The sequence below is a fragment of the Chrysemys picta genome, chromosome 1, assembly GCF_011386835.1.
Source record: "Chrysemys picta bellii isolate R12L10 chromosome 1, ASM1138683v2, whole genome shotgun sequence".
NCBI lineage: Eukaryota > Metazoa > Chordata > Testudines > Emydidae > Chrysemys > Chrysemys picta.
This window is the reverse complement of record NC_088791.1, coordinates 39871845-39894673: the sequence shown is the minus strand read 5'-3', so window position 1 is coordinate 39894673 and position 22829 is coordinate 39871845. Positions and strand designations below refer to the sequence as shown.

Genomic DNA, 22829 nt, shown 5'->3' with positions numbered 1-22829 from the left:
ATGTTAGCCCCAGGCTAAACAAATCCTTGGTACCATGGTAACCAAATGGCAGTTGCTTCAGGTTAATCAAGACACCTGGGGCCAATTAAGATCCTTCTAGAAGGTAGTGGAGATAGCTAGATTGATTGGGACACCTGAAACCAATCAGGGACTGGCTGGAACTAGTTAAAAGCCTCCCAGTTAGTTAGTGCGGTGTGGGTGTCAGGAGCTATAGGAGGGAGCTGTGCTGTTGGAGGAACGAAATAGTATGAATCCATATCAGGTGCAAGGAAGGAGGCCCTGAGGTAGTTGTGAAGAAGGTATTGAGTGGGGGACTGCTGTGCGGAAGTAGCCCAGGGAATTGTACATGTTCTATTTCCAAAAAGTCAGCTTCCATAGCTGCTAATTTTAGGGTCCCTGGGCTGGAGCCCGGAGTAGAGGGTGGGCCTGGGCTCCCCCCTACCCTCCTGTTTACCTGCAGACGTGGCAGGTAAACAAACCGTCTCGGCCTGCCAGGGTGCTTACCCTGGCGAGCTGCGTGCCAAAGGTTGCCAATCCCTGGTCTAGTGCCATACTTCCTATCTTTCCTATACAGTGGGATAGTTTGCTCTTCTGCCCTTAATAATGTCTCTGATTAATCACCGATACTGGAAGACAACAGAGACTGTGCGAGGGAGGGTTGTTTCTCCTTACCTCCCTTGCTGGCTTATGATGAAAATGGCTCAGTAGACTGTGACCCTTGCCTCTAGAGAGAGAAGGGCTATGTGGAGGGTCGCAGTGAGCCTCTGAGGCTAGCAAAATCCATCAGGAAACGCAGGACCCACGGAGTCAAGGACAGAACTTTGTCACACTAGTTTAATCTCATTTCGTGCCTTGGCCTTTCTAATTTTGTCCCTACATATCTGTGTTATTCGTTTATATTCATCCTTTGTAATTTGACCTAGTTTTCACTTTTCGTAGGACTTTTTTGAGTTTTAGATCACTGAAGATCTCTTGATTAAGCCAGGGTGGTCTATTGCAGGGATCAGCAACCTTTGGCACATGGCTCGCCAGGGTAAGCACCCTGGCGGGCTGGGCCGGTTGTTTACCTGCTGCGTCTGCAGGTTCGGCTGATCGCGGCTCCCACCGGCACATCCCTCGGCCTGCATCGCTTCCCGCCGTCCCCATTAGCCTGGAATGGTAAACCATGGCCAGTGGGAGCTGCGATCGGCCCAACCTGCAGATGTGGCAGATAAACAAACCGTCTCGGCCCGCCAGGGTGCTTACCCTGGCGAGCCGCGTGCCAAAGGTTGCCGATCCCTGGTCTAGTGCCATACTTCCTATCTTTCCTATACAGTGGGATAGTTTGCTCTTCTGCCCTTAATAATGTCTCTGAAAAACTGCCAACTCTTTTGAACTGTTGTTCCCCTTAGACTTGCTTCCCATGGGATCTTACTTACCAACTCCCTGAGTTTGCTAAAGTCTGCCTTCTTGAAATCCTTTGGCTTTTTTGTGTGTTTTCCCTCCTATCATTCTTTACAATCATGAACTCTACTATTTCATGGCCACTTTTACCTAAGCGGTCTTCCACTTTCAAATTTTCAACCAGTTCCTCCCTATTTGTCAAAATCAAATCTAGAACAGCCTCTCCCCTAGTAGCTTTCTCCACTTTCTGAACTAAAATATTGTCTCCAATACATTCCAAGAACTTGTGGAATAATCTGTGACCCACCGTATTATTTTCTGAACAGATGTCTGCATAGTTGAAGTCCCCCATCACCACCAAATCCTGTGCTTTGGATGATTTTGTTAGTTGTTTAAAAAAAAGCCTCATCCACCTCTTCTTCCATAAGTCTTTGCAGGATCAGAGCCTTGGTCTGTAGTTGCTTCCTGAACAAGTATGGAAGTGAGGGAGGCGAGAATGCGGGACTTTGCACTGTCTCTTGCCTGCTCTTAACTCCTGAGGGAATTCTGCACCAAAAAAATAAAAGTTCTGTGCACAATATTTTATTTGTCAATAAATAAATGTGGAGGCTCCAACATGGCAGTGGGGAGCACAGGCCGCTGACTGCACAGAGGTGGGAGATTACCCTGCTTTCCCCACATCTCCCCAGGACATAGACTTAGCGGTGAGGCTGCACCTGACCCTCACACAGTGAAAGGGCCAGCCCTGCCCCAGAAACGCCCTGGGCCCCTGCCCCTCCACACCAGGCACACCAGGTGTGGGCATGCAGGCTCAGCCTGGCAGGATCTAAGTGCGGAGGGGCTTAGTGTGGGGGAATCCAGGTGTGGGGTGAGAGGGTTCTATATCGGGCAGTCTGCGAATGGGTGGCTCAGTGAGGGTCTGGGTGCGGGGGGGAAAATCTGGATGCCCAGGGGCTCCGTACGGGTGGGGGGGTTCTGGGTACTGGGGGTTGAGGCTTGGTTGACAGTGGTCTGGTGCAGGGGTGGGGGTCTGGATGCAGAGGGTGGGGTTCAATAGGGGGGTCCAGGGGGCTTGGTGATGGGGTTCTGGATGCAGAAAGTGAAGCTCATCGAGGGGGGTCTGAGTATAGGGGGTCCACCGGCACAGGGGTTGGGTGAATGGGGGATGGGTCTGACCTGGCCCTGGCTCCTGTAGGGTCTGATCTGGCACCAGCTGGGGTGTCCCCAGACACCCCCCTCCCCCCCAGTGATTTCTCTCTCCAACGACTGCTCTTGGCACCTGAAATGACAGCCTGCGCTGCTGGGAAGGGGCACGTAATTACTCTTGCTGCTTCCCTTTGCTTCCTTGTCAGAAAGTCATTTTTCTGTGGGGAAGCAAAGAAATGTGTGACGGGTGTGAATTCTGCACACGTGCACTGGTGTGGAATTCCCCTAGGAATAGCTCTTGTATCTGCACAGTGGGAACTATAAGGTAGTCTGTGGTGTCACTATTTTTGGTGCTGTCAAGTGCTTCTTTATAGCCGCCTATTTGTAGGGATTAGGCTGGAATTCTTAAAGGAATTTAAGGAAGTTAGGTGCCCAACTCCCCTTGAAATTAATTGTGGGTTTTGCACCTAATGCCATCAGACTTCTTTAAGAACTCCAGTTTTGGAATTAACTATGAGCTTTGTATCCAGTCCAAATAAGCCCAGCATGTTTTTAAAGAAATAGAAAATAAAATGAGAAAACAGTCTGAATTGTATCAATGGTGAATTAATATTAAAATCAACCTTTGTGCGTATTAGTACTCAAATAATAGCTGTGTTTATAAAATTACTGTCAATAAAACAAAGGTCTCTGCTGCTCAGTGAATTTGAACTGTTACGTCTAGAGCAGGACTTACCTCCTAATATTCAACTACACTTTTGGAAGTAAAAACATTTAGCAGATAACTATGCAACTGAAGTAAAATATTTTCCTCGATTAATTTCCCTTTCTTCCTTGATGAATGTTGTTATTCCAAAAAGCTCCTGGGACCTTGGATTTATAACCAGGTGGTGAATTTTAAGAGCATACAGGAATCTCTAGGATAACATAGAGATAGACCACACAGCCTTAGTTGGGCTGGAATTCTGCCAAAGATGGGCTGGACCGAGTGTCTCAGTTTAGCTATGTCTAGATAACCCTGTGTCAGTCTTGTCTTCTCTTGACTGACGCAATCCTGAAACACGCTGCTTGTGCAGGGCCTTGGAAGAATGAAGCCTATTTATTTGTGTAGATTTTAGTGATCTTCGTATCCTAGAGGCATGTTTAAAACAATGGCCTAGTCTTCACTTACCGGCTGGTCCGGCGGCACGCCATCGATGTTCTGTGATCGATTTATCGCGTCTGGTTAAGACGCGATAAATCGATCCCGGATCGATCCCGGAAGTGTTCACAGTCGGCGCCGGTACTCCAGCTCGCCGAGAGGAGTACGCGGCATTGACGGGGGGAGACTTCCTGCCGCGTCTGGACCGCGGTAAGTCCGGACTAAGGTACTTCGAATTCAGCTACGTTATTAACGTAGCTGAATTTGCGTACCTTAGTCCGAAGTCCGGACTAAGTGGGGACCAGGCCAATGTTAAATTGAGGTTTTGTTCTGGAATCCTACATTGCAGCTAATTCCTTTGTCTCTGAACCTTACTGGCCATAATCTGAGACTCCATTGTAATTTGTTTCCAATAATATCCAGAAATACTGGATATTCAAACTTTCTGTTTTATTGTACCACACCTGTATGTTTCTCCCAAAAGATTATTCTTTATCCTGATTCTTAAAAATTCAGAAACATCAAATTGTATGTAGTGTCCCCTGTCCACCTGGTTACCTCCTTTAGTGCCAATCTCCTGATGTGTTTTGATGGACAGGCCTGGGTTCTTCTGGATCCTGCCATACATTCAGCAGGGTGTAACTTCTTTTTCTTCCCATATGAATTTATTTGGTGGTGCCTCCACTCCCTTGCTCCTTCCTGGCAGGGTCACCAGGGCAGCTTGGGAGGAAAACTCTAATCACTGGGTAACCACCACTTACTTGCCAGATAGTTGGAGACTTCCATGAAATAACACAAACACATATAATATATTTAAGACAGTACTTATATTAAACAGAAGATAAATATATTAGGATAAAATACTATTCTCAGGGTCACGAGGGCCCCTGCAATACCCGTGAATTTCCCCAGTCATGTGACCTGATATAGCAAATGTAAAATTAGTGTCCTGTTGGTGCGCGTACTTTGTAGGGGCTCTTGATGATGTGTGACCACAATATCGTCTGTGCAGCACTTAGCAATGTGGCTGACTCGGTTCAGTACAGCCCAAGAGACTCACAAGTCAGATAATGTGGTAAGTCCCTCTGCAGATCCAATAGGCAGCAGGTAACAAAATTCCAAATCCCTTACCCCCTGGCTTGAAGACACATTTCAGGAAGTGGCAGTGGAACCATTTCAGATTTTGGTCAGGTGGCGCAACTTTTAACTGTGATTCTAGGGGCTTACTTAGGCACTTGAAAACTCTAGTTTTTTGGCAGATAACTTAACAATTAGCTGACAGAAGCATTGTATTTAATTCCTACATGAAAGAAACAAAATTAAATAAATATTGGACCCACTCAGCGCTAATACTAACGTGTTCTGACATCTTGTGGCAAGTCACTTAAGGGACACTGGTTAGGTTTAAAATTTGAATGTATGTTCTTACTTTGTTACTAACTCTGTGGAGAGAGAGCTCCCATCAGGATTCCTGGGTTCTGTCTCAGGTCTGGGAGGGGAGTGGGGTCTAGTGGGTTACAGCGGGAGGCACATACATCTGGGATCTATATAAGAACATCAGAATGGCCATACAGGGAAGACCAATGGTCCATCTAGTCCAATATCCTGTCTTCCAACAGTGACCAATATCAGATGCTTCAGAGGGAATGAACAGAAGAACATGGCAATCATCAAAATGATTCATCCCATTGCCCATTCCCAGCTTCTGGCAAAGAGAGGTTAGGGACACGCAGAATATGGTGTTTGATCACTGCGCCGCCCCCCCTCCCCTTCCGAGCTAATAGCCATTGATGGACCTATCCTCCATGAACTTATCTAGTTCATTTTTGAACCCTGTTATAGTCTTGGCCTTCACAACATCCTCTGGCAAGGAGTTCCAAAGGTTGACTATGCATTGTGTGAAGAAATACTTCCTTTTGTTTATTTTAAACCTGCTGCCTATTAATTTCATTGGGTGACCCCTAGTTCTTGTGTTATGAGAAGGAGTAAATAACACTTCCTTATTCACTTTCTCCACAACAGTCATGATTTTATAGACCTCTATTATATCCCGCCCCCTTAGTCATCTCTTTTCCAAGCTGAAAAGTCCCAGTCTTTTTAATCTCTCCTCATATGGAAGGTGTTCCATACCCCTAAGCATTTCTGTTGCCCTTCTCTGTATCTTTTATTTGAGATGGGGTGACCAAATCTGCATCAGTATGCAATATGTGATTGTACCATGGATTTATATAGAGGCAATATGATATTTTCTGTCTTATTATCTAATCCTTTCCTAATGATTTCCAGTATTCTGTTAGTTTTTTTGATTGCCACTGCACATTGAGCAGATGTTTTCAGAGGACTATCCACAAGATCTTTCTTGACAGGTAACGGCTAATTTAGCCCCCATCATTTTGTATGTATAGTTGGGACTATATTTTGCCATGTGCATTACTTTGCATTTATCAACACTGAATTTCATCTGTCATTGTGTTGCCAAGTCACCTAGTTTTGTGAGATCCCTTTGTAACTCTTTGCAGTCAGCTTTGGACTTAACTATCTTCAGTAATTTTGTATCCTCTGCAAAATTTGCCACCTCACTGTTTACTCCTTTTTCCAGATCATTTAAGAATATGTTGAACAGCACAGGTCCCAGTACAGATTCCTGGGGGACATCACTATTTACCTCTCTCTATTCTCACCATTTATTCCTACCCTTTGTTTCCTATTTTTTAACTGGAGTGCCTGGCAATGCTTTCAGGATCATCTAATGATCCTTAATTTAATTTAATTACAAGTCTTTTGTTATCTTAATCACCCTGCCTCTGTTTATAAACAAACTCCCTGCTCCAAAGGTGGAAGCTTGGAGCAGCACAGAACTCATCACCTATCACACTCAAGTTGTCTTGCATTTAAGAGCTCCATCTGGGGCTAGGGCATGTGCTGTTAGCAAACCTCAAATATAAAACTTGGGGGGAGGGAGAGGAGGAGTTTGAGTCCCCCCACCCCACCCCCAAAATGGTGCTCCTGGTAAGTGGTCTCCCAAACAATTTCCCTGACTAGTTAACTGGTGACTCACAACTCCGTCACAAATCCTCAGGTTCAGAGATGGCTCTGGACTCCTCAGCCACTGCAGAGGGCTGACAACCACTGTTGGCAGGTGTCCTCTTCATGCAGGAGTCAGGCTGCTTCTGGTGCCAGGATTTTCCCTTACCACAAAGGGTTGTAAGGATCAAGGTGGAGATTACAAAACTATAGTAAAATCTGGATTTTAGTCTCTCACCCCAGTGCTCAGACACACTCACAGCAGGCAGCAGCCCCAGCTAGCAGCCAGAGCAGAGCTGGCCACCTGGTGACTGATCTCACATAGAGATCAAAACTGTACAAACTGGAAGTCACCTTTGGAGAGGAAAAGGCCCAAGCTGAAGGACCTTGCTTTCAGGTCCCCAGAGGCCAGTCATGCCCTTTCCCTGGCTGGTGCGGCCTCTGGGAGGGGCGGGGCAGGGCCAGGGTGTTCAGGTTTGTGCTATTAGAAAGTTGGCAACCCTACCCCTTTCACATAGCAAACTTATGAGTGCGACCACCCTTATAAATTAAAAACTTTTTTTTATATATTTAATACTATTATAAATGCTGGAGGTGAAACAGAGCTTGGGGATAGAGGCTGACGCTTGCGACCCCTCACATAATAACATTATGAGCCACTGAGGGGTCATGACCCCCAGTTTGAGAACCCCTGAATCAGTGCTTCTGAATCCCTTCAGCATGTTTGAATATCTCTAATAATAATAATAATTTAGTAATTAATAACAAAAATATCGTTAGTAAATCCTCTAGATTTTTTCCTTAAAAACCTATGTTTTTGCTAGAACATTCAGTAAGTTCTTTCTAGCTCACTTCAAATATTCATAGCCTCTCGATAATTGACTTTGATAAGATTGTGGAAAAAATAATATGTCCATCTATGCTTTCATTGTTCAGGAACACCAATATACTTGAGGTTAAAATCTATTGTCTAGGTCATCCACTTTATCAGTGAGAGATGTTTTTTCATGTGCCATAAATATACTGATAGAGAACAGAGAGGTTTCATTCTCTGCTCCTCCACTTATCTTCTGTTTCTCCACATTGTACTTGAATTAAATTGCTTAAACTTTGCACCAAAGGAAGTCTGAGGGGGTTAGGTGCTTAATCCCATTGAAAGGGATTTGGGAGCCTCATTCCCTTAGGCTCTTTTGAAAATTCCAGCCAAAATTCTTTGGAACTACCTTATTGTTCCCTTTCTCTGTGATTTACGATTCAATGTCTGTTGCTCTTTCTTTAATTTGAGAATCAAATTTTCTATTTCTCTCTTAATGACATTGATGCTGTGTGGCAAACCTCAGTTATTGTAAGACTGAACATAAAATATTGAAACTCCATAGATTTTAAACAAAGAAAAACCCTTTAAGACAAATTGGTGAAAACTTTATAGCTCAGACAATGACCAAATGTATTTCTATACTTCATAATTGGGTCTAGTTTTCATTATATGCAGGTGCAGCCTTAAGGTTTGATCCTTAAACTGCTGGCAGTGTATTTGGCTATATTAGTTGCTATAGGCTGGCCCTCCTGTCAGAGTTGGACATCAGGCTAGATTCTGAATTGTGAGCTTACTGAAGGCCCTCAGAAACATGAGGTCCGAAACTGTCCCATTCTTAAGGCTAGGCCTGAAATATCAACTTGACATACAGCAATAGTTCTCAGCCTTTTCTGTACCTGGACTCCCTTCCCATTTAAAAATATGGGAAGTGCAGGGTGGTCATGACCCCGTGATACTTTTTCATGACCTCCAGGTTGAGAAATCATGCCTCACAGTAATACCCTCTTCTGACTTTGATCAGATCTTGTTCCTGTCACTTTGACTGAGGTATGTAGTTGACCTTGTTATGGATAGTACCCACTGGTTTGCATAACTCATGATAGTTCTTTTTAGGTAAACAATGTGTAAATTACAGAGCTTTTTATCTAGTTATCTTTTAAGCACACAAAGATCTTCCTTGGGCTCTTTTATCTTGTTCAGAATTTGTCATTTCCTGTTAATTGACAACTTCCTATAACCAGTGATTGAGTTACTCAGTACCTGCTTCAAGCAATCATAATTGATAAAAATAAAGCATGGAAGTCATATTATTTTTAGTAGAAATTATTTGGTTCTAGAGGTATTTAATTAAATGGAGATCAAATTAACCAGTAGCTTAATTAAATGGTAAGGGCTGTAATTTCTAATTCTCATTGAGATATAATGTACGGGTATGTTTCACTTTGACAAACTTGATGGAGTTATTTTGTACTCGATTTTCTTTAGCTACCTAGTCATGCCGTTTATGGGAACAGACTTGAGTAAGATAATGAAGCATGAGAAATTAACTGAAGATCGAATCCAGTTCCTGGTCTATCAAATGTTAAAGGGCCTAAAGGTTTGCCATTTTTATTACTTTCTTACTTTCACATGTTAAATTTTTTCTCAGAAAGTTGATTTAGAGAGATGCATACATTTTTCAGTATTTGAAAGCTGAGCAAAATTTAATCTCCCTATAGACACTGTGAGCTCTGGAATTCCCCACAATGGATGTGTTTCTTGATGATGAATATTTGCTTATATTTTTTCAAAATCACGTGTGGGGGTTGGAGTGTGAGTCCCTTGTCCTGATGATTTTATAGTTGCAAATATATTTGATCCATGAAGACTCTCTTGTAGGCCAGCAACACTTTTATTTTAACAAGCCAGAAAAGTCACTACTGTGATTTTAGTCCATCCTCCTCCAGCAGTTGATTGTGCTGCTTCTTTGGCACACCTAGCCCCTGCTAGCTGAGGTAATTAGAAACCAGGGGTGAAATCCTCGCCCTGCGGAAGACAATGGCACTGATTTTAATGGGGCCAGGATTTGATCCCAAGCCAAGAATCAAACTTGGATTTCATATATGGCGGTGCAGAGCACCAGGTTACATGGTCAGTTTTAAAAGTTTCCTATTTGCTAATCTGCAGATTTTGTCAAAGTCAGTTTAAAGTGCTGTGGTTAAGAGAACAGTGCTTTTCCCCTGCTGTATCTACTGGAGATGTGACATCAGATGTGATGCCTTTCCAGTTTTTGCTTTCATGTCAGTTCTGTTTATTTTAATTAACTATCTCCGGGGATCTCCTTTCATGCTCATATTACCTATGCTTATTGTAAATTTGTTTTAATTCCTTTTTTGATAAGATGAACAGAGACCTTTAGGCATGGGCATCCCAGAGTAAAGACCTGCCCTTGTGAGGTGCTGAGCTTCCTTGACTCCCACTAGAGTTAATGGGAGTCGAGAGCCCTCAGCCTCTTACAGAATTGGGCCCCAATTCAGCAAGGCACTAAAGCACATACCTCACTTTAAGCACATGACTCATTCTACTGAAGTCAATGGGATTGCTCACAGGCTTAATTACCTTGACTAATCAGGGTTCTAACATTACCTGTGAAATTCTAAAATATACTTCCATCTTGTAACGTTTTATGTAGCCTTTCCCTATAGATCTGAAGGATCTCTGAAGTCTACTAGCATGAGATGGTGGGGTGGCTTGGTGTAGAGAAAAAACACGCTAACATACACTCTGGATTTTTAGTGACAAATTAGTGTGTAATGTGGCTGAGAGAAGCTAGAACTTCTTCAAAACCTCTCATCCCTTCACCCCCAAAAAGAAGTCAACCATCTGTACAGAAAAATTGTAAATGATGGGGGAGGAAAGATGCTGGAAAAGTATCCATTGAAACATCATCACTTTTCAATGATTTTTGGGAACATAGTATCAAACTATCTCAGGGTTTGATATTTTTATTTGATAATGGACATATTCATAAATTTTAAGGCTAGAAAGGACCATTGTGATCAACTAGTCTGACCTCCTGCAGAATACAGGCTATAGAATTTCACTGTTTCCTGTATTAAGCCCATATCTTATCATTGAGCTAAAGCATTTTTTTTTTAAAAGACATCTAATTTTTGATTTAAAGACCTCAAGTGTTGAAGAAATCTCCACATCCCTAGGTAAGTTGTTCCAATGGTTAATTACTCTCACTGTTTAAAAAATTCCATCTTGTTTCTAGCCTGAAGTTATCTAACGTCAGCTTCCAGTCATTGGATCGTGTTTATACCTTTGTCTGATAGATTATAGAGCCTTCTGCTATCAGAAATATTTTTCTCATATGTACTGTCTTTTAATAATGATGCTGTTTATAAATGACTGTGGATCACCTCTGAAGTATCCAGTCTCATATACTAAACTGCTGTACAATGTGTATGTTTGTCTTTCCCTCATTTCAGCTAAATAGACAGATTTCTATCTTCATTGTTCTCTGTTTTGTTTCACCTGGCTTTCATAAGAACAGCCATACTGGATCAGACCAAAGGTCCATCTAGCCCAGTATCCTGTTTTCCAACAGTGACCAATGCCAGGTGCCCCGGAGGGAATGAACAAGTGATCCATCCCCTGTTGCCCATTCCCAGCTTCTGGCAAACGGAGGCTAGGAACACCATCCTCGCCTATCCTGGCTAGTAGCCAGTGATGGACATATCCTCCGTGAAGATATCTAGTTCTTTTTTGAACCCTGTTATAGTTTTGGCCTTCACAAGAGGTTAGGGACACGCAGAATATGGTGTTTGATCACTGCGCCGCCCCCCCTCCCCTTCCGAGCTAATAGCTATTGATGGACCTATCCTCCATGAACTTATCTAATTCTTTTTTGAACCCTGTTATAGTCTTGGCCTTCACAACATCCTCTGGCAAAGAGTTCCACAGTTGTCTGGGCGTTGTGTGAAAAAATACTTCCTTTTGTTTGTTTTAAACCTGCTACCAATTAATTTCATTGGGTGACCCCTAGTTCTTGTGTTATGAGAAGGAGTAAATAATACTTCCTTATTTACTTTCTCCACACCAGTCATGATTTTATAGACCTCTATCATATCCACCCTTAGTTGTCTCTTTTCCAAGCTGAAATGTCTGTCTTATTAATCTCTCCTCATATGGCAGCCGTTCCATACCCTTAATCATTTTTCTTGTCCTTTTCTGAACCTTTTCCAATTCCAATATATCTTTTTTGAGATGGGGTGGTGACCACATCTGCATGCAGTATTCAAGATGTGGGCATACCATGGATTTATATAGAGGCAATATGATATTTTCTGTCTTATTATCACAAAATAGACAATGATCATTAACATTCTATTTTTAAACCATGAATGATTTAAAAAAAAAACAGAAAAATATTTTTGAACCCCCATGTTTCTGAATGATTCCTATAAATGAAAGATTAGAATCAGTCTCATTCTAGATTAGGAATGGAAATGAAAACGTTTACTCTAATTTTTAAATTACAGTGTGTGTTGTTTTGGTTTTTAAGTATGTTGTTTATCATAAAGGTTTATTTTTTGTTTCCTTCTAGTGAAAGCTGTGCATCCAAAAGGAGAGAGCTTCCTTATAAAAGATGCTATATTCTGTCCTTATTAACACGCTGTGCTTCAACAACAATTTTAGCATACAGTTGAGATTTGATTGCTGAAAGTGCTTTGACCTAGTTTGGCAGGCTGAAACCTGTCTTTCCTATAGTGACAGCCATTTCTGTAGAATTGAATTCCCTTCACCCTGGGAGACAAACTCTAACAAGGCTATGGAATAGCAGAATTTTGAATTAGATGTATATTTTTGGCGATTCCGTGAATGTTTGGTCTTTAAGGCCTGGGTCCTGCAATTTACGACACACAAGAAGAGCCTTGCACTCATGCAGCGTTTCACTGAAGTTAATATGGGTGGAGTGGATCCCCCTGTGCTTTGTAAACTGCAGAATCAAGCCCTAAATGAGACAGGCATATCATGTCTGATCAGATTCTAACCAGTTTTTCTTCCTAATTTACATTGGACCTTTCAAACATTTGAAACCGAAAGAACAGGCAGGACACATTGTGCCTAGATACTCTGGTGATGGGTGCCTAAGAGTGCTGTTTTCCCCTCCCCTCTGACCTCACTCCACTACTTCGTACATTTACCCCTTTGTGTCTGTATTGTTTTCTCCTGTCTCCAGATTTAGTGTATATATTTTTATCTTGTCCCTCATTTATTCATTTGCCCCTGGCTCCAAGTAAAAAGGTTTGTGCTCAAGGGTTTCATGAATGTTAAAAGACCAGCCTGAGTTGACAGTAGTGGGGTAGATGGGATCTTCAGGGGAAAAAAATCAATTATGAATTTCCAACTGTAGGGCTTGATTTACCTTTTTAGGATATCTTCATAAGGAAAAGGGCTAGAAACCTACTGTGGAAAAAAAAATACATAGATTAGCCCTGACATATTTAGGCCCCTACAATCATAGAGCACCCACAAGAGTAGGCTTTGTGAGTCCCAAAGGATGTCTTTGTCTCTGCTAATCAGATGCACTACATTCATAGGAAGCTGGGAAAGCAGGTGTGAAGTGCTGATGTATGAAGCACTCAAAGCAGTACACTGGGTAAAGAGGAAATGGGAGGACGCTCCTTAGGTGACCCGGCATCCCAGGGTTTGGAGAAACTGGGGCATTCCAGTTCCAGCAAATCTTGCAGAGATGCTGAGATAATCCTAGTAAACCAGTATAGCTCGATACCCTAATCTTACTGTATCTTTCAATAGAAATGATTCCCTTGACTATTTGCAAAACTGCTTTCCATCTGGTCATATGGAGGAGTGCATCTCTAATAACCTCAGCATTATCAGCAAAAATGTACGGCTTTATTCATCCATTAATTTTTGATGTTTTAGTCCTTTCATAGTGTGAGTCAGACATTCAACAATAATCTTTACTACTTCACCTGTCGTTTATGTCACTATACTTTGGATCTTTCTCCCTGCGATAATTCACTCTGAGCAAGCACTGTGTCTAGCTGGAAAAGTCTCCAAGGAACTGATCTAAAAGTAGGAACATTGCAGTGCTGTTTGTCTGAGTGACACTTCCACAGCACCAGCCCTTGTTACGATAGACTCAACTTAGTGCTATTAGTCTCTTGTTTTCATGAATACTAAATTCAGTCATTCCCTTGTTTTCCCCTTAAAAAATATTCACTAGACTTCACTTTGCAAACTCCCTTGCCATCTCTTCCTGTGTTGATTATACTCTAAAATGCTCAAAGAAGTTGGTCCAAAAACCGTTGAAGTCAGTGGGAAGATTCATATTTGGATCAGGCTCCTTACTCTGCCCTTATATTTTATGTGCAGCCAAGAACACTTATTATCAGGTGACGGATGATGAAGAGTTTACCAACAGGGTGCAGTAACTTACTGAACTGAATTTGCATAGAATACCAAAATTTGCCTTTTAGCTGTTCCCAAGATTCCTGTACTACAAATCAATTTGTTCACCGTAATCAGAGAAACAAGACCAGTTGTTAAGATGAAATCGTGACAATGTTGTGAGGGAAATGACTGATATGGTCTAAATCTCTCTGCTAATAGATACTTTTATGAGAGAATGGGTAAAAATCCATAATAGGAGAGTGCAAAATCCCATTTTAGAGAGAGACTCCGTCAAAATGAAAATATTCTGAACTAAGCTGGAGTAGTTTCCTCAGTATTGGGGTACACTGCAATGTAGATTCAAATATCTTGATTTACAAAAAACCGAACATTTATAAAAGAAACCTGGCATCAGAAATGAAGTGCTAAATAATTTGGTCTCACCATCTCTCTATTAAGAAGAGTGTTTAGTAAACATGTAAATTATATCCAACGTGTTTAAATGAGTTGTTTATTTTCCTCCTTTGCATTTCTAACACTCATTCCTGGGTATGGTGAGGGAGAGACCATTAGCGAAAGTAGGATGTTTAAGGAAAACTATTCTCTTCTCTGAAGGTGGTTGAGGCCCATTTTTACTAAAGCTCCCGAGGCTAAAATTCTTTTACAATTCCTGTTTCTAGATCCCGCGTTCTTGTGCAAAAGTCCCTAGGCCTTCTGTTTACTTCCCGACTATGTACAGTTTTGCACTCTGTCTTAGTATCTGAAGTATCTGAAGGGGATTCAGTGAGAAGACATTAAGAAACAATTTGGAATATATATGGTCATTGTGACATGCTTGTTGCTCAAAAATTAAACCTGCCATTGGCGGGAGATGTCTACCCTTTCCTTGTTACCGGTCTTTGCTGGGAGTCTGACTGCGAACAAATACTTTCCATAGGAATACTCTCAGGACTCTGTACCCAAGTGACAGGACTTCCTCTTGTTTAAGCAGTCTTCTCTCATCCTGATATACTTCACCCTTCCATCCATGAAATAAATAGCACTTCATAGTTTCCAGTCTCCTCCAGTCAGTGGTAGAAGTAGTGCTACAGGCTATGTTCCATGGCACCAACGTCTCCTCTCTACAGTAGTCAGTTCTTTGGAAGGGAGTATGGGAGGTGGTTTTTCACTCCCTAGTGATGGTGCTGGAACTGTCTGATCTGCAGGCTATTCACAAATGGAACTGATCCTCCAGCTGAAAATGTCCAGTATATGTGGTCCCTCTCCCAGGCCTACTCATTTAGTGTGGCATTTCTTGTTATGACTCGTCTTGCACCCTCTGCTCATATTATGTCAAAACAAGAAACTATTTTATAATCACATCAGCTAAGGGTGGTCTAGGAGAACATAAAGCCAAGGGCAGACAGATATGTCCCAATATGAAAGCAGCACTAGGAATGCAAAGATGGGGCTTGTAAACTCACTACTGTAAGCAGTTCAAGAGCAGGCTGGCTTTCAAAACAAGTTATGTCAGGTGAGAGAGAGGGAACCTCTGTGTAATGTGGTAGGATGAGGAGTTATTTAGTCTTTGCAATGGGCAGAGATAAAATGGACTCTGAACAGCATTGCTCTAAAATTGTATGTCTGGCTGCATGGGAAGCTTGTGTTCTTGCTGTACTTCACTGGGCCTGATCTTCAAGTAGGGGTACAGGTCACTGGATTCCAGTACTGACTCTTAGATTTCATACATGGAAAAGGAAAAAAAAACATTTTTTGTCCATGAAGGTTTGTTTCCTCTTGCACTAAATGCAATAATAGTAGCTAACTATATAATCTTAATTTCTAGATCCTTAAATGATCTGATGTATCCATTGAAATACAACAAAGGGAAAAAAGATCACAAAACCAATACATGCATGGGAGGCATTTCATCTTGTCATATTATTCTGGTTTTTAAGCAGCGTACACCTTGAAATACTAGTTCCTGTGCTGGTCTGTTTCCTGTAAAAAAAGATCTAAAACTAAAATACACAATATGTCTGCTGAGGAAGATGGCTAGGACACCAATTAGGGTTGCCAATTTTAATTGGACCTATTCCTGGAGGTTTCATCACATGACATAATCGTTAATTAAAGATTAATATTTAATTCTTGGAGGCTCCAGGACAACCCTGGAGGGTTGGCACCCCTAACGCCCATCTGTGACTCTCCTTTCTTCTTGCAACTGTAGGGCTTATGGCTTAATTTCATGATTCCTTTTGGGGGTGGATAGAGGCAGGATTTGTGGAGGGCTGCCCAGAAGGCGAGCTCATTTGCCTGAGCTCTGTACCAAGTTTGGAGTTCCTCTGCCCTCCCAGTACACCAAGCTGATTGATGTCCCTTCCTGCCACTTAGGTTCCAATCCTGATCCATCCCTGATTGGTTGTTTAGTGTTCGTAAAGCACTGCATATGGACATAACTGCTATTAACCCACCCATTATAGGTCTGTTAGAGAATCGCTGCACAAAATGGAATTTTCAAGCAGAATATTCATCAATAACTGCTCTGCTCTCTATGGAGATTTTGTGGACTGTTGGAACCATTAACTCAGCTGGGAGAGTCAGAGGTGGAACCAGGCAGAACTGTTCTTCTTCTGAAGTGTTAGGATGAAGGCAAGGCGGGTATTTGCCTTCTGGTTGTTTGGTTTAGAAGTTGAAGTGGTTTACAAATCAAGAAAAGTCCCTTTGAGTAAAACCGCTATGCTCCTGAGCATTTAAACTAAGACTACAAATCCAAACAACACAGAGATTTTCATTTTAACTCCCAAATGGTTATATAGTGAGCTTAGAGAGTCGATCGTCATGCTATGTCATATTTCAGAAATGCGGCACAGTAGCAGATAGAACACTATTCCAAGTGGACTTGTCAAAACTGCTCTAATTCAAATTGCTACTAATACCAAAAAAGCAAACATTACATACATCTCAATCTGGCTTTTGCATCTTTCTGGTTGCCCCTTTGAGGAACCAAAATTATTAGACATCATAGTAATGTAACAACGATATTATCTCCCTTATTTACCAAACTGTCTACGGAACTTCAGAAGGTCCTAGTAACTGGAATGTACGCATTGGCACGTCCCTATCAGAACATAGCCAGTGCTGCTCAATATGGTATAAACATCAGTTTCTCCAAAACTCTAGTATCAGGGGGGTAGCCATGTTAGTCTGGATCTGTAAAAGCAGCAAAGAGTCCTGTGGCACCTCATAAACTAACAGAGGTATTGGAGCATGAGTTTTCGTGGTTGAATACCCACTTCGTCGCATGCATCCAACAAAGTGGGTATTCACCCACGAAAGCTCATGCTCCAATACGTCTGTTAGTCTATAAGGTGCCACAGGACTCTTTGCTGCTTTTCCAAAACTCTAGTCCTTGGACCTCCCTTATGTTGAGTTATGCGTGTTTTGAAAACTTGAGCATCCTCACACAGAGCTCTGGAAAGATGGTGAAAATATTCCAACAAGGTAAAATGCTTTTTTTAAGATTACTTTCAGGTTTGTTTGCATTCAGGCCTTTATTCTGGAAAGGATACCTATTCAGGAAGGGTGCTTAAGCACATGCTTAAAGCTGAGCATCTGCTTTCCTAAAGCTAAATTTGTGCTTAAATCTGATGACTGCAGTCGTACAGCACATGCTTTCCTCAATCTGGGGTTTACCAGAGGCATCTGAACCTAAACTGTGATTGTGCAGTTTAGATTTCTGTTGTAGCTACCTCAGGAATTTACAGTAAGTAAACAATAGGATTTATTTTAATCCATATATTTCACAGCCCAATTTCAGGATGATTTTATTTTTCTAACAATACCAGAGAGTTTCTGGACACAAAAATGATTTATGAGGAAATTAAAAGTGAGGAAGCATGGTGACCTGATTCAGTATCAATATTCAAATAGAACTACAGAAATAATGATTATAGGTTGAAAAAAGCAGCAGCTTTATACTTGAGACTTTCTTTAGAAAGCAAAAATAATCTTATACCTTAAATTTAGTTTTAGGAGTCCAGTGTGACCTTCTCTAAAATCATTCTCTAATCTCTCTGGCAGGAAATCCATAGGGTGAATGAGTTGTAATTGTGTCATAAAATGAATAGGAGTACTTGTGGCACCTTAGAGACTAACAAATTTATTAGAGCATAAGCTCATAAGGATGCATCCGAAGAAGTGGGCAGTAGCCCACGAAAGCTTATGCTCTAATAAATTTGTTAGTCTCTAAGGTGCCACAAGTATTCCTGTTCTTTTTGCGGATACAGACTAACACGGCTGCTACTCTGAAACCTGATAAAATGAATACACTTTTATTTTTTTCTTTGAATATTTGATGTAAAGGTGTGTAAACCTGATTATCACCTGCCTCTAACATTGTGATATCTCTTAACTTTTCTACTTGGCATCTAATGATATTTAAATTTTTTTATATGACAATACATTTGATTGCCTCATTTTTTTCTAAAAAGTGTATTATTAATTTCAGATCACTTTAGCACCACATACGGCCAATTTTTGCAGCAGAACTGAAATAATAATTTATTGAGAATCCAGCAAGTGTCAATTAACATATCATTTTGTTTTCACAGTATATCCATTCAGCAGGCATAATTCACAGGGTAAGTGAAAACAGAATTAAAAATATTTATTTTTTTTATTCATATTCTGTAGACTATGTTTGTGTGCTTGTATGTCCATAGATATAGTTCGCACACCATTCTTGACTTGATTAATTTTGGCTGGATGTTTTTTAATTGATATGGTCCCCACGTTGGGGGTTTCAGAGCAGCCAATGACTAAACTGGAACTGGTTGAAAATTGGGTTTTAGACTAAACAAAAATTTGCATGAAAAGTGTGTTTTCCTCAGAAAATTGGAAAACAGCACATAAAAACTGAAAAATTTTCAGCCATAATGCAAAGAGTCAGAAATTGCCACTGAATATTTTGACAAGAATATTTTTATCAAAATTTTGTGCACTGAAATAAAACTGGCCTTTGTGATTCCTTTTGAAAATCCCACCAAAGCTCTCACAAAATCAGTCTGAGAATTTTGAAATGACAACATTTTGGGTTGCCTGCCCTTATACTTGCAAACTGCACCATTCCTCCACAAAGACTTGGCTGTCCTATCTTAACCAAGAGAAGAAATCAGTCCTTTGTAGTAAAATACCAGGAGCATCATAAAAAATTTACTTCGCCCATGTGGCTTCAATTTGACTGCTGGAAATTATATCAGTCATCACAAACCCAACATGATGTAACACTTCAGTACGTGTGAATGTTAGCTCCCAAAGCTGTTGTAGTCATAGTCTAAGCTTGACGGACACTCAGCTTTCTCTAAGTTTCCCCCGCTGACTGATCATCTTTCAATTCCATTGTAGAGCCTCTGCAACTCGAAGTCTCCCTTCTCTCACTCCATGTTAACAGTCCACATCCCCTGCTTTTTTTTTTCCATCCATTCTTGGGATGGACAATTGGAAAGTTGTGCAGAAATTTTCTACAAGCATCTTGTTTTATGGTGTAGTTGACATAAATCTGCAAAAGTTGTGGGGATATTCTGCTCAGATTTTCTCCCTAAATCTGGAATCTCTACAGATCATTAATCTTGTATAATAAAATTTAAGGGTCTGAGTTTTTCAAACTGTTTGAGTATCCTCCCCTATCTATAGTTTCAAAGTCTTGCAGCAGTTAAATGGAGAGGGATATTGCGGTGATCAAGACCTGACTTTTTATTGTTGGCATTTTTTTAATGTAACAAGTAACAGCCTCCATTCAAGTGAGTCAAATTAGCAGGAAATCCCTTTTTATCCAAACTTTGCCTAAGACAGGAGAGCATGTTATGGCTAAAGAAGGTGTGATCATAAAATCTTGTTTATCTCTTTTAATACTCAAGAGCATCCCAGGTGGATAAACAATCTGCTTAGGTGCATACTGATGTATATTAACAATTTGCTTATGTGTTATAGCACCCTCGGTCTACCTTGTCTATTTAGATTGTAATTTCTTCAGAGCAGGGACCGTCTACTCTTCTCTGGTTGTAGCACAATGGGGCTCTGTTTTTGGTTGGCCCTTGGGCACTGCTGCAATAAACACAATTAATATTAATAGACCTTTCATTGAAGATTTCTTCCAAGAACACATATGTGGCTTAACAGCCATGAAGGAAAGCTATTTAATTTCAGTTGAGTTTATGTAAGTCCTAGGATATAACTTCAAAAGGTTGGGGCCAGAGTTGGGAATTTGCATTCATCTCCTCACAGGTATTTTCTAGGAAACCCACTTACCTTTGTTTGTCCCAAAAGTTCTTTCTTGTCTGGCACATTGTTTAAAATAGTACTTTTGAAGCTCATAACATTCAATAAGGTTTTTCAAGGCTATTGCAAGAAATTGCCCTATCTTTCACAATTTCCTTCACATAACGCAAGTGTTTTTATTTAAAAAGTGTATTTTTCTGTTTGTTGTAAAAGCCCATCTCAAACTTGATATATTTACAGGATCTAAAGCCTGGAAATTTAGCAGTAAATGAAGATTGTGAATTGAAGGTAGGAACACTTCCTGAAGTATGCAGTTGAATTTGTTACAAACACACTGCATAGGAGAACATGGGTGAAACCAAGTCAATGACAGAACTCCTGTTGACTTCAGTTGGGCTAGGATTTTACCCTATGACTTTTGAAGAGTCATGGAGATATGGGAATTACCAGGAAATTGAGGTGAGGGAGGACCAAATGTGGTCCCAGGACGTTAGCAGGAGGAAGAACCAAATGGAACTTACATTATTTGGCGGGGGGGGGGGGGGGGGTGGAACCTGAAGATCAAAATCTCATTGGGTGTATCTACACAACTCTGAGTGATTGCAAGCAGCTGATTGGATGATCGACCTCCGAGAGGATTATGGAACCGAGCAAGTAGCACTATTTCTGGAGGAAAAACTTTGCCAAATACCCTCAATTGCTGCTTTTTAAACAAAATAGAATTCAGTGGATGTTATCTATATGGATTTTCATGAATCATTTAATAGTGTCATGAAATCCTGCTTTTTAAATTACATCACATTAGCTTGACTATGAGCAATGTCAGGTGGTTTGAAATTGGCTGAAGGATTGTTTTAAAAAAAAATTCATGACAAAATAGCAAAGGATCAAATTAGGGATCAATATTAGGTACAGTGTTATTTAAATCTTCCTTCAAGAAGCTTCAGAGCATAAGGAAATTCAACTATGATACTAAGTATTAGTAATGAGTTCACATAACAGTTGGATGTGCAGAGGATAACTGTTAGATGAGCAAGCCTATGGCATGGGTTATAATAATGACAGAACAACCACAAGTTATTGCTGAGATCAACAGTACCAGGAATTCCCTACAGGGTTGGAGGAGGTGGTGGCAAAGCCTACTGTAAAAATTGAAATTGGCTGCTTTAGAGTGGGTATAAAAAGAAGGCTGTTTATACATAGGTCTGTGGTTCTGCAGAGTGGATTGCTGTAAGTGTGTATGTTCCCTCATAATTGTATAAACTATAATAATCAGTGTAGGTATGTATGCAGTGTTGTTGTAGCCATATTAGACAAGGTGAGTGTGGTAATATCTTTTATTGGACCAACTTCTGTTGGTGAGAAAGACAAGCTTTTTGAGCTTACAAAGAGCTCTACTTCAGGCCTAGGTATGTGTAATACATAAACTGTGATGAATATCTACTTATTTTCTCATGTAGTCACTCAGCTAAAAAACTGACTTTTTCCAAAAGAGTTAATGTCCGTGTTGCCAAAAGGCAGCTAGTGTGTTAGGGCATTGCTGTGATACCCTTTCTCATGTCCAATACCATTTTACACCACCTAGTCCCATCCACTTCAGTGGGAGTATTTGTGCAGTAAAGTGCTACTCAACATGAGCGAGGATATCCGAATCTGGACCTAAATTCACACATCAGAAATGGGGCTCTTGTTTCTTTTAAAAAGACACTGAAACTAGGAAAGCCAGTGATAATGTTAAATGCATACTGTAAAGTTTCCTAACAGCAGTACTGGTTCTAGTGGGTTTCCAGAATAGCTTGTGTCCTTTAATTGGACAGTTGGTAATTTTTTTGTTAATTAGGGGCAGGTATTTAAGATCTTCTAAGCATAGGTGACGACTCTGTGGGTGCTCCAGGGCTTGAGCTCTCACAGGAAAAAAATAGTGGGTGCTCAGCACTCACCAGTGGCCCCACTGATCAGCTCCTTCCCCTCCCTCCCCCCCCCAGTATCTCCTGCCCGCCGGCAGGCCCTGCCAATCAGCTCCTCCCCCTCCCTCCCAGCACCTCCTACCCACTGCAGATCAGCTGTTCAGCGGCATGCAGGAGGTGCTGGGGGGGGGAGGAGTGAGGGCAGGGCATCGCTCAGGGGAGGGGGTACAAGGGGGCAGAAAGAGAAGGGCAGGGGTGGAGTGGGGGCAAGAAGGGGCAGGGATCGGGCCTGGGGGAAGGGGTGGAGTGGGGTAGGGGCTGGGGCAGAGCAGAGTCAGGCACCCCCAGGGAAATTAGGAAGTCAGCGCTTTGCTTCTAAGACATTTTTACATGGAAAGAAGTATGAGCTGTTTCTTCTGTTCAGTTATCCCTGCATATGAGTGCCCTAAGCAGATTCCTGTTGAACTGTTGTGCAAGTAGGCGTTGCCATCTGCAAGCTTCGCTCTAGATCATTAAGCTGAAATACTGAATCTGATTTTATCACTCTGCTTCTTCTCTGTCTTGGGAATCTTCCAATCCATTAGTGTGTTAGAGCATAATATTTATTCTCCAGAAATAATTATGCAAAATAGCCCAGACCCCACAATATGTATTTGTTTAATTGTAGTGAAGAGTTTGTTATAAAAAAGCAAATAAGAAAACTTTATGAAATGTGATTTATACATGTCTCCGTCAGCTTATTACAAGA

The 22829-nt window shown here is 41.3% G+C and overlaps 1 protein-coding gene across 2 annotated transcripts in view; it reads left to right on the top strand.

Annotated features, from left to right (window-relative positions):
* The window catches only part of MAPK12 (mitogen-activated protein kinase 12), a 77058-nt gene that overhangs the window by 30307 nt on the left and 23922 nt on the right, over nt 1-22829 (top strand). The window contains exons 4-6 of one of the 2 annotated variants that reach the window (XM_065555199.1): nt 8997-9108; nt 18509-18538; nt 20415-20462. In XM_065555199.1, the coding sequence (XP_065411271.1) occupies nt 8997-9108; nt 18509-18538; nt 20415-20462 (190 nt within the window). The remainder of the gene's footprint in view (nt 1-8996; nt 9109-18508; nt 18539-20414; nt 20463-22829) is intronic. The other variant, XM_065555201.1, reaches the window with a different exon arrangement.